This window comes from Aotus nancymaae, unplaced genomic scaffold, assembly GCF_030222135.1.
Source record: "Aotus nancymaae isolate 86718 unplaced genomic scaffold, 86718_ANA_hifiasm-v0.15.2.pri h1tg000010l, whole genome shotgun sequence".
In the NCBI taxonomy this organism is placed as follows: Eukaryota; Metazoa; Chordata; class Mammalia; order Primates; family Aotidae; genus Aotus; species Aotus nancymaae.
In genome coordinates this window covers 71,503,375-71,515,409 of record NW_026988421.1, presented here as the reverse complement: position 1 = coordinate 71,515,409, position 12,035 = coordinate 71,503,375, and the positions used below count along the sequence as shown (strand labels likewise).

The following is a 12,035-nucleotide window of genomic DNA, read 5'->3' as shown; positions in this document are numbered from 1 at the left end:
GCTTGTTCTCTGTGCCAGAGAGCAAACCAGACCCTGTGGCCCATGGCACTGATGGATCTGAAGCTTCTTTTTGGAGTTTGATGTATCCACATTCCAGGCCTTCAACATCATAGGAGATTTTTTTTTTTCTCCACACACTTCAACTACTCTGTCCTTTCCCTTACCAAGAGGTAGATTTGGCTTAAGTATTGGGGTGGGTAGTGTTCACTTTCGGGGGTCTTCCCAGACCGTCATGATCTTGCATCTATCCCGGTGGCCATATCATACCATGTGGTCCCACTCTCCAAGTTTACTTGATTGGACCAGAGGTGGGCGTCTCAGACAGATAGACTCATTTCCACAGGAGTTTCAAACTGATCCCATTGGAGAGTTTCTGATTTCTGTGCAACGGTCTCTAGGACACATGATTCTCAATGCTCGGGTAGTCAAGAGACCAGGAAGCAGAGGAAGCTGGTGCGCAAAGGAGGGAAAGAGGCAGAGACGCACAGAGAGAAGCAGAAGCCAGGGAGAGATCATCCCGTTACTTGAGCCCCCCTAATCCTTTTTGAGCCCATTTGGAACCCTCTATTCATAGAAAAAATACTTCTGTTGGCTTATGCTAGATTCAAGTGTCTTCTCTTACTTGTAATAAAAAAGCTGCTCTGCGTGCCCTCGATGAATGTGCTTAGGTGTGGTCTCTGAGTAGCCTGTTCATTATTGTGTAACTGACTTGTATTTCAGAAGCTGCTGGACATTGGGGATTGTTTTTTTCAGCTTTTGTTTTATAGACATGCTGTCCTATATATGAGATGTACTTGTAGGAGTGCTGGGAAGCAGGTGGGACTTGGGTGGGGGGGTCCCATCCAAAAAGAGAAGTCCCCTTGGTTTGTGTGAACCAAGGAGAGAGTGGCTGGTTTTCTATTGGGAGAGAGGTTATTTGCTTGCCCCTTTTATGGGGCTGTGGTTCATCCAGGTGCCATTGCCGTCTTTTGAACACAGGTGTCATTTAAATCATTATGTGCAACAATATGTCAAATCAACTAAATATGCATGATCTTTGGCCTCTATATTTACAGGCTAAATGTATAAGCTTTAGGGTCAGAATGACCTTGCTCATGACTCTGCTGTAACACTGACATCCTCTTGTGTTCCTGCACAGTTTCATCCCTCTCTGTGCCTTGGTTTTCATATTTGGAAAATGAGGAGGAGGATTTAACTAGATTATCTCTAAGGTAGAGTGGGGAAGGAACATTCCTGGAATCACCAGGCAAGAGGATTGGAGGTGAATTGGAGCTTGGCCAGAGACCCTTTGTTCCAAAGTTCCCTAAGATTTCAGATGGTTTTAGGATTGTGCAGCTGGTACTCCTCCCATGAATCAAGAGGCAGTCATGTTTATCAAGGATGGAGAAAGATTCTGGGCGATGCAGGGGTGAGGCTTACTGAGTGCAGGGCCGTGTGGCCTGGCTGGGGAGGCAGACATTCTCTGCCAGGTCACCCTGCCGTGATGTACAGCTTCCTGGGCTCAGACCTTGAAATAAGAGGCAGCCATGGAGGCTGGGAGCCTCCTTTTATCCCTGGGCTCTAGCCTGAACTGCCTAGAGGAATCTGGGGTTCAGGAACAGGTGCTGAATAGGGACATACCTAGGGGAGCCACCAGCCTGCAGAAGGAATTGGAAGCAGCGGACAGGATGAGCTAATCTCTGGAGTGAGTGTAAGGAGAGAAGAGAACTGAGAGTTAAGACTTCGGCACTGCACATTAAGTGGTCAAGGAGAGAAAGAGGGATAAGCTAAAAGGAATAATAAGAGGCTGGGCACAGTGGCCTACACCTGTAATCCCAGCATTCTGGGAGGTCAAGGTAGGTAGATCACTTGAGCCCAGGAGTTCAAGTCCAGCCTGAGCAACATGGCAAAACATCATCTCTACCAAAAATACAAAAAGTTAGCCGGCATGGTGGCATGCCTGTGGTCTCAGCTACTTGGGAGGCAGAGGTTGTGGTGAGCCCAGATTGCACCACTGCACTTCAACCTCAGTGACAGAGTGAGACCCAGTCTCAAAAAAAAAAAAAAGTCAGAGCAGGCAAGAGGGGTATCCATGAAGCTGGGAGGAGGAAGTCCTTGAAAGAGGAAGGAGAGGTCCACAGGGTCAAATGCAGCTGATGGTTTGAGAAAAGGGGCTGAAAATGAGTCATCGGGTTTGGGGACAGGAAGGACATTGGAGACCCACTTTTGTCCCTTATAGGGAAAGCAGGCTGGACGCTTCTTCCCCTGAAATGACTTCCAGTGTGAAGGCGGCCTCACATTTCACTCTGCGGTGTCCTGCAGCAGCGCTACCTTTTGTCCACATTCTGTAGAGAAGTCCTTCCCAGCACAGATGGTCACCCTTTTATTAGGATATTGGCAGCATGAGGGGCTAGGCCCTGACTTGCTGGTCAGGATCCTGAGCCAAGCACTGCCCCACCCACCCCGGTTGGCTCAGAACTCGCAGACCACAAGACGCTTTTCTCCACAAGCCCTGTCATTCCACTTGCCATTGGTGAAGATCTCCACACAGTCCTCTGACCCGCCGTCATTGTTGGGCTCCCCTGGGGCCCAGTTGGAATAGACCAGGGGCTCCCCTGTGGGGTAGGTGAACTTGCCCTCGGTCTTGGAGTCAGTCACGCTCAGGAAAGCAGCCTCGTTCTGAGCTATGACCAGCTGTTGCAAGGCGGCATTCTCAGCAGCAGAGCGTGGAGAGGCCAGCTGCCCACCAAACTGTGTGCACACCAGCTGTGCCTCCGCAAATGGCTTCACAACACCTGCTGTCTTGAAGATCTTCTCCCCGACACTTTGACCATTGGGGAAGAGCTCAACTGAGGGAAGAAAAGAGTCAGGTTGGGGTTGTGGCATCACCTGGCCAGAGCTCAGGGGCTCTGAGACCTCTGCGCACCTACCTGAGCCTCTCCGACCTCCCAAACAGGCACCACATCAGGACGCCGGAAAGGATGCAAGAGAGACGCTATTCCAGAACAGCCCCCACCCCGTGACGTACCCTGTGAGGTGACACCATGCTTCCGCACTTACAGATGAGAGCACTGGAATTTAGAGAAGCTAAGAGGCGCAAAGTCACACAAGCAGCAAATGTGCAGTTAGAGATTCAGCCTCACTCAGTTCGACACCAAAGCTCAGACATGCTCTTTCTATTTTGGCACATGCTGTACGCCAGAATCAATTTCTCAAGTACTATGTAGAATTGAGCAATTTTTCCCAAGTTGATGATGGTGTAGACCAGGCCAGTTTCTGAGAGTACAGAAAACGCCCTGCAGTGAGCCCACTGTCACCCTGTACAACAGTAGGGAATGTGGGGTTGTCGGAGAGGGTCTGTGCTGTGTGATGGGGTGAGGGAAGGGGAGAGCAGGAAGAGGAGAGGACATCTGAAAGCTGCCAGATGCTGATCTCTGCTCTGGGTCTAGCCTCATGTCGGCCTCTTAGTATGCACATGGGTGATGCCCCCACCAGTCAGCTGGCCTGGGAGGTGCTGAGGGAGTGGAGGAGGGCATCTGAAAGGGGCATGTGTGAGCAAGACGCAGGGGAGTGGTGTCGGTGCTGGAGACAGCCCTAGGTGGGAACTGGAAGACCGGGCATTCTGATCCACCCTGGCAATGGCTGTTGCGTGGGAAAGGCAAAGTCACGTTCCTTTTCAGGGTTTCCATTTCCTCATCTCTAAAATGAGGACTCAGTTCACAAAAGCATTGCCTGTGTGACATGTCAAGTGTCTCTTTCTAGTCGGTCCTTGTGGCTCCTGGGCCCATGCATGGAAATCTGCAAAGTCAATGGAAGCTCCGGAGAAAGCAGTGCCCGTGGCCCTGTTGGCCTGCTCAGAATGCAGGCTGCACCCTGACCCATCATCCTTAAGATTCTCCATGGGCTCAAGGTGGCACCCAGAGCAACCCTGAACAAAGCCAGCATAAGAGTTCATGTGCCATTACTAGGTTTATGTGCCATGTGCATATATGGGCATGCCTTTGAATATATGTGCATCTATCCAAAGGTACATGGGAGTATGTATGGCTCATCTGGATGTGTGTGCTGTAGACACAACATGTGAGCTCATGTATGTAGATGGAGGTGGAGTGAGTGATGGTGTTTAAGCGCACACACATGTGGTGGCACATATGCCATGTTCCTCTGTGTGTTTCTGTCACTGTGCCTCTGAGTGAGTGCAAGCATATGCAGAAAGGGATATATACCAAATGCTTGAAACTCTCGTTTCGGAGCTTGAGTACTTAGAAGCCAACCCTGTGTCGCACCTAATCAGCCCCTTTATGCTCCACTTCTTCAGAAAATTTTATTTTTTATTTTTTGGCTCAATGAGATTTGCCTGAACTCAAAGCTGATGTCAGGAAGGGCAGAGGAGAGTAGGGGCAGTTGGGCACTGATGTGGAGATTGTAAGAGGTACCAGGCATTCAGGTGTGTGCCCCTGGGGCCTGACTCTTCAGGATTCCAGGGTTAGGGCAAACTCGCTGCTCTAAAACACCTCCAGAGCTGCAAGGAGAGCCCAGCAGTGGCTGGAGCCCAGAGGCAGCCTGCCTTGTTTGAACCAGAAGCATGTCTAAAGTGAGATATCTGATGGCCACATACCAAGGTCAGGTCCCCACCTGCCTTGTACCCTCAGAGCAGAACCCCAGCCCTAGCTCCTAGAACAGCACCTGGATTGGATTCTCTGCTGCCTTAGGATGTGCAGCAGTATCACAGGGCACTCCCATACCTGGCCCCCAAAGGTAAGAAACACAGCCCGTGTTGGGCAGCCCCTTGTTTATCAGAGGAACCAGCACAGGGAGGCAGGAAAGAGACTCCACTGGACTCAGGACAACAGTTTGTCTCAGAGCACAGGTGGCATTGAGGTTGGAGGGTGGTTCAGGAGCTTGATGGCCTTGACCATGCTACTGCCAGCCTGATGAGCTGGTGATAGGGGCCACATCCTCCTCCTTTGCCCCCTTGGAGCTACTTCCAGCTCTGGGAGCCAGGTGGCTGCCCTGCTCTAGCCCCATCCCAGCCTGAGCCCTACTTTCTGCCACAGCCCAGGTCCAGCCCTACACAGGTCCCAGCTCATTCCCAGCCTAGATCCTGGGCAGGCTCTCCCTCAGGACCAGCCAAAGGTCTAGCCCCGCCCAAGGCCAAACCAAGGTAGAGATCTCGTCTGGGGCCCAATGCCAGTGCTGGGCCCAGGTTCAGATCGAAACTCACCTTTCTTATACTGAGAGAAAGCAGCCTGGAGGTGCTGTATCTGTCCCTGTAAGGCCTCAACCTGCTGCCTCAGAGAAGTGACATCTGCAGGGGAGAAAATAGCCGAGTAAAGACTTGTCCAGACAACGAAGGAAGAACTCAGAGTCTGGGCCCCAAGGGAAGAATGTCTAGTTGCAAGCATGTATTGTGGGGCTGACCCACAGCAAGCCCACATCGGCTAACACAGCTGGCCTCTGCTGTGCAAGGATGTCTTATGGTTCTGCTATGGATGCATTGGTCCCTGTACTTCACTAACACTGAACCAGATGACATTGTGACTTTAAAGTCTTGGAATATAATGGTATCTCCATTGGGTGGGGAGTCGGGGGCAAGAATGCACACTCAGGTGTTTCCCATTCACTGGGTTTTTAATGCCTATGACTTGGGAAGGCATTTGTGGTTTTCCCAATGGTCAGATGGAGAAGCTGCCCAGGTTGCTTTCCCATGAGTACTAAGTGGCTAAGACCAGAGCCCAGTGCTCCTGTCTTCCAGCCTGTCTGCCTTTCCTGAGTTCCATCCACCACACATCCCAGAGGAGGGGCTGCCCTGAGCTGAGGAGGGCTTCCTCTCTGCCCACCCATGCCCCAGCAGGGCTTCCCCGAGCCAGGAGCTGCTACCTTACCTGGAAGTCCACTTTCTCCCTTTGCTCCTTTGTCTCCAGGAACACCTTTGTCCCCCTTCAATCCTGGGGGTCCCCTGGCACCTGGACTTCCCTGGGGACCCATGGCTCCAGTAGACCCAGGGGTGAAAGAAGAACTGGGTGAGCTATGTACCCATTTCTTAGCATGTTTACCTTCCCGTACATGAACTAACTATCCTTATTGCCCAGAAACGGACAGACAGTCCCCAGTACCCAGCTATGCAGCTCTCTGTACACTGACTGTCCCTGTCATCCAGCAATCAACCCCGCTGTGTAAAACTGCCCCACCACCCAACAACTAACCTTCCCTGTATACAGACTTCTCTGTTGCTTAGCACCGCACTCTCCCTAGATAGGAGCCATCCCCAGATCCCCCTCATGCAGCCTCCTTGGATATAGATCCTTCCTGTGGTCCAGCAATGCCAGCTCTGCCTTTGTGGGTGTGGGGGGTAGGCATTGACAGCTCCAAGTGGGCACAGCGGGCACAGGAGAACTGGACCCAGCCCAGCCCCAGCTCTTTCCACTGCTCACCTGCTGCCCCTGTGTTTCCAGGGGCTCCATGCTCACCAGGGGCACCTCGCTCTCCCTTAGGACCTGTGGGGCCTCTTGCCCCAGCCGAGCCCTGCATGCCTGGGGCACCTACTTCTCCTGAGGAAGGAACATACAGGAACAAACACAGCTGAGAGTGTATTCAGTGGGTGTGGTTTTCTTAGCAACGGAGCTTTTTACCCACAACTTTAGGGTCAGAGAAAGTGGGGAGACTATCCTTGCTTTCTGGGGCCCTCTGTGGAGGGTCAGAGGAAACTATTGCTATTGTAGGGGTTGGGAGAGTGTGTGGCAAGGCCTTTGCATCACTGAGGGTCTGGGCCCTCCCTGGCACTCTGAGCGTGCCTCAGGTCACATCACGGACCCTTATCCTTCTTCCCTTCCACTCTCAGACCAACCACAGACCAGCCACCTACCTTTGGGCCCAGCTTCTCCTTTCGGGCCTGGCTTGCCCTGAGGTCCTATGTTCCCCTGCTTCCCCAAGGGACCTTCTCTTCCAGCTGGACCAGGCACACCAGGAGGTCCTGGAGGTCCTAAGGAAAAGCACCAGTCAGGTCAGTAACATTGAACCCTCTTGGCAGGAGGAGTGTGCATTAAGGTGAGGGTAATAACAGAGGTCACGGAGCTGCATTGTTGTCCTCCCAACAGCAGCCCCCATCTGTCCTGAAATGACCCAGTGCCACCTTCAGGCAACCTTCTTCCTTCTTCCTGGGATGGGCACTGTGCGTGCCCACTGGCACATCCTCGCAGCTGCACCACCACCTGGAAACACCTGAAGTCAATGCCCGGGTGCTCACCACTTGGCCCAGTGTCTCCCTTTGGTCCAGGTTCTCCAACGGAGCCGTTGTCCCCTTTGGGCCCAACTGGGCCAGCTTGTCCAGGCATCCCTGCTTGCCCTGTAGCTCCTGGCAAACCTGTAGCAGCAGAAGAAATGGACAAAGACCTGGCCGTAGATCCAGGAAGGGCCAGCCGCCTGCAGGATCGGCCCCCAGCCTTCCTTCAGGGTTCTGCAGAGAATGACACTTCCATCATCACACACCCGGGTCCAGTGGCGATCCAGGAAATGGGTATTGGCATATCCACTTTATAGGTGAGGAAGAAGCTTTCCAGAGTGGGAGATGGATTAAAGCCAAGACCTGTCTGACTTTCTATGAGCTGCTCCTTCCCCTGCCCCAAGGTCACTGTATTGATGGCAGGCGATCTGCCAGCTCTTCCCTGTGATCATACACTTCTTGCTTTTCATATATATATCTATATATATATATCTCAGGGAAGCCAACCAGAAGTGGCACCAGACAGGTGGTGCTAACTTGTTCATTCAGTTATTGGTCCATTTGCTTATTTATTTGTTCACTAAGAGCCATCTATGCAGCATTTACATTATACCTAGCACACTGGGCCAGATGCAAATCTGAGCTTAAGTCCTCAGCAAGGGGTTCATCATATACTGTGAGACAAGGGTAACAGGAGAGGAAGACAATGCATGAAGGGTCCCTCATCTCATCCGAGCATCCCCACACCAGCACACACACACTCAGAGCAGTCTTCCTCAAAGAGAAAGTGGAATTTTAAGGGCAAGGAGAATTTAGGAAGATTTGCAGAGGGGAAGTGACATTTCAGACTTGGAAACCATGCTCCCATGGCAGAGGAGGCCAGGCCTCTGTGGTGGCCGGGGGGTTGTGGGGGGCATGAACGTGTGGTTGTGGTGAGAGTAACAGTGAATTTGCTGGATGGGTGGAAGATTCTGTGCTTGGTGTATCCCAGCAGCACCACCACCTGGAAACATCTGAATTCCATGCCCAGTGGAATTCCATGGCCTGGGTCCAGCTGTTGGTTACAATCCTTATTAGGGATGAAACGGAAGCACAGAGGGTTCTAGGACGGGCCACACCCTTGACACCCAACAGCACACTGTGCTCAAGGCAGGATGTCCTGACCTCAGGTGGAGCCTCGCTTGAGCTTCACCCTGGCCAGGCCAGCAGCAGGAAGATAGAGCAAGAGAAAACCATCACTCTTCAGAAGGGAGCGTTAGAACCCGCCTGTTCTTGGCACACAAACTGTGGAGGCCATAAGAGCACCAGAGTGGAGGAGGGGCACCTCCCCAAACTCTGCACCTGTGCCTTTCAAAGCACTCATGTGTATCCTAGTGTCCCCAGAGATCTAGCCCTGCACCTGAGTGCCGCCTGAAGTGGAGCTTTATGGCCCAGCCCTTGGCTGTCTTGACTCCTAAAACCCCTCCTCCCCTTCCATCTTCCATTCACTCATTCCATAAATATCTCTGGAGCTTCTACTACATGCCAGCCACCGTCCTAAACACTGGGGATAAACAGCCCTTCTCTGGGGAGCTTCAACTCTATCTCGTAGAAGCAGATAATAAAACATTACGAATGTACAACATACGGTATGTTAGATACAATGCCACAGGGAAAAGTACAGCATACGGTGTGTTGGGGTAGGGTCTGTTTTCAGTAGGCTGGTCCGGGAGTGCCTCACTGAGAGGGTGATCGGGGAGTAAGGCCCTGCAGGAGGTGAAGTATGAGCCGCAGGGACGGCTATGAGAAGAGCAAATGGCAAGGCCTCGAGGAGGGAGGTGGCTAAGCGTGGCCAGGGGCCAGCAGGAAACTGTGTGGTTGGAGCTGAGTAGGGGTTGGGGCACTGAGGTCAGAGCAGCAGCAGGGGTACAGAGTGGTCCTGCTGGGACTCATGGGCTGCTGTAAGGTGTGTGGTTTGTCCAAGGGAGACGAGCATCCCTGGAGGGACTCTCCCAGAAAATCTTTCTGGGCAGGAATGCTGGAGGTGCTGAGGAATAAGGAATTGTTCCCCCCAAAGGCAGGATCTGGGTCTTATTTACCCTCTATTATATGTCTGAGTTATTGGTCAGAGTGACTCAAGCTCCACCCTCCACCCCTGCTCAAAGGTCTCTTCTTCGAAGCCCCAATTTTCCTCGTAGCAGGTTCTGGGGACCACATGCTTCCAACTCCGCAGGGGTGGTTGTCAGGTGCACAGACTTTGGCCCCACACAGACCTATAGGGTCAGGATTCTGAGGATGCTCCAGGCCTTCCAGGACATCCATCCTCAGATCTGTAACAGTGGAGTGACTGGAGACACTGCAATTGAGGAGCCAGAGTGGAGCCTCATCCTGCAGCCCCACTGTGTGCTGTCCTCTGTCCAAATACTGATCCAAAGCCAGGCCTGCAATGTGCATGGGGTGAGGCACATACGTGGGGAAGGGAGGCCTTGACCATGCTCCAAGCAGCAAACTTGGAGGGTCATTGTGGGAAAGATCCCCGAGATTCGAATCTGGGGCCCCCACTGCAAGTCAGATGAGTTGGGAGTCTTTGAGAAAGAGCTGCCAAGGTGAACCCCACCCCATTCTGAGTTCCCCGCTGGGCAGCCTTCCCCAAGCCCCATCCCATTCACATTGGGAGTCACTTTCTGTCTGTAAGGGACAGGCAGATGCTCACTCGCCCCTTACCCCACAAAGCCTGGAGATGTTGCTTCATCTTTCCACAAAGTTAAGGACTATCTGATCCCTTTGAAGCCCTGCCCACTGTCATAGAGGTCCCTTGGTTCATGCTGCTGGATCATGGAATTCTCCTTTCTTGAAAATAAGACCCAGATCCTCTCCTACAAGAGGGAACAGTATTTCCAGGGACAATTCCCTGACTCATCAGTACCTCTGCTAAGCTCAAGATGATTCACTTATTTGGTACAGCAGGAAATGCAAGTTTATCTCAAAGACTCAATAAAAAATAAAGCTTTTGGCTCAATTATTCACCACTGGGTGGCAGATATCATTTCTATTAGCAGATAAAAAAACGAACTCAGTGACACTGAGGGTCTCTCCCAGGTGTGGAGATGGAGCCAGCAGTCAAGCCCAGGCCAGCCTGGTGCAGAGCCCTTGTCCTTTCTGCCTCCAGAATGGTTGTTACTTAGCCTCTCTGCATCGTTGTTTTCTTACCTGTCAAAGGAGATTAATAGGTCCCCTGTAAGACTCTTGGGATGATTAAATGAACGACTCAAGTGAATGCCCAAGCACAGGGGTGGACAAAGAAATGTGAGTGCCCTTTATCTCCCTGTAATGTATCAGGGCAAATCCTCTTGAGTAGGCTTGAGAATGGAGCCATGGAGCCCCATCTTTTCTCACCCTTCATGCAGTAGAATTTAATTAAATATTAAAAATATTTAGGCCAGGTGCGGTGGCTCACGCCTGTAATCCCAGCACTTTGGGAGGCCGAGGCAGGCAGATCACGAGGTCAGGAATTAGAAATCAGCCTGGCCAACATGGTGAAACCCCGTCTGTACTGAAAATACAAAAATTAGCTGGGCTCCATGTTGGGTGCCTTTAATCCCAGCTACTCGGGAGGCTGTGGCAGGAACTCTGCTTGAACCCAGGAGGCAGAGATTGCAGTAAGCCAAGAGTGCACCACTGGCCTCCAGCCTGGGTGACAGAGCAAGACTCTGTCTTGAAAAAAAAGAAAAATACTTAATGCCCTTCACAGGCGCCATTTAATTGGAATGAACAACTGCTAACTGCTGGCACAGGGCTCTAGAAGGCCCCCAGTAACAGTAATTCACCCCCTGTTTGCTTGCTCTTGGGATGGGAAGGATCTAGGGATCCTAGAGGAGGAGCTAGGGCAGTTGGGTGCTGGAGGAGCACATGGGGGCTCAGCACAGCCACCTGTTTGCCAGCTGGTGGAGTAGTGTGGAACCCACATTCCAAGAAACACATCTCTAAGATGTGAGGGAGGAAGAAATACATCTCCAAGACTTCCATAACTAAGTACCCAGAGTTGCTGGGCTGGTTACAACTCCAATGACTGCTCCTCCCCAGCAGGATAAGCCCATGGCCCCACGCTACCTGGGTCCCCCTTCTGGCCCCGAGGGCCCTCTCTCCCATCCCGTCCATCGCGACCAGGCAGGCCACTCTCCACTGAGCTGCACATGACCAGGGTGCAAGCACTGGTCGCTGTTCTTTGGGAGTAGGTCCTCATTTCTGCTTCCAGGTAGCCCATGGGCTGTGTGAGCAGGACCAGTGCAGAGAGGAGGAAGAGCAGCATGGCCTGGAGAGGTGAACAGAAAGAGAAAAGACATGCTTATGTTTCGAGGACATGATTTAGGGCTTGGCTCAGCTTCTAGAAGTGATGAGAAACCCCATGTCCGCCTTCTCTCCTCTGTAGTGGGGCCCAGAGCAGCAGGAATCCAAAAGCAGTTTAGGGACAAGGCGGGCACATGATAGGTGGAGGGCATGAGTTACCCAGCTGGAACTCTGAGATAGGTTGACAGCAGCATCCCCCTATTCCCAGGTGCTCATGTCTTCCCTTCTTGTGTCTTCCCTTGGGCACTACTTTTGGCACAGTGGCTAGAATGTAGCATTCCTCACTGGGGCCATCTGTCACATCAAGAAGAGTTCATCGTGCCTCTGGGCAGGACCCCCCACCACTCCCTAGACCGTCCCCCTGTCTGTACCACTGAGGTGATTGGCTTAACACTGATAAGGCAAGCCTGTTTCTCCTCACTTGCTGCCTTGCATGGATTCGTACTGGTGCTGACAGTGCTGGTCTGAAAATGAGCCAGAGCCCTGAATGCTTAGTGATATCCTTCCT

The 12,035-nt window shown here is 52.2% G+C and overlaps 1 protein-coding gene across 1 annotated transcript; it reads right to left on the bottom strand.

The window, feature by feature from the left end:
• Positions 1-2,451: 2,451 nt before the first annotated feature.
• On the bottom strand, positions 2,452-11,489 carry LOC135273955 (pulmonary surfactant-associated protein D). The gene is made up of 7 exons (XM_064373698.1): positions 11,291-11,489; positions 7,226-7,342; positions 6,845-6,961; positions 6,407-6,530; positions 5,865-5,998; positions 5,204-5,287; positions 2,452-2,828 (listed from the first exon to the last, which is right to left on the bottom strand). The coding sequence occupies exons 1-7, from the start codon at positions 11,487-11,489 to the stop codon at positions 2,452-2,454; spliced, it is 1,152 nt and encodes a 383-aa protein (XP_064229768.1).
• Between the last annotated feature and the right edge of the window lie 546 nt (positions 11,490-12,035).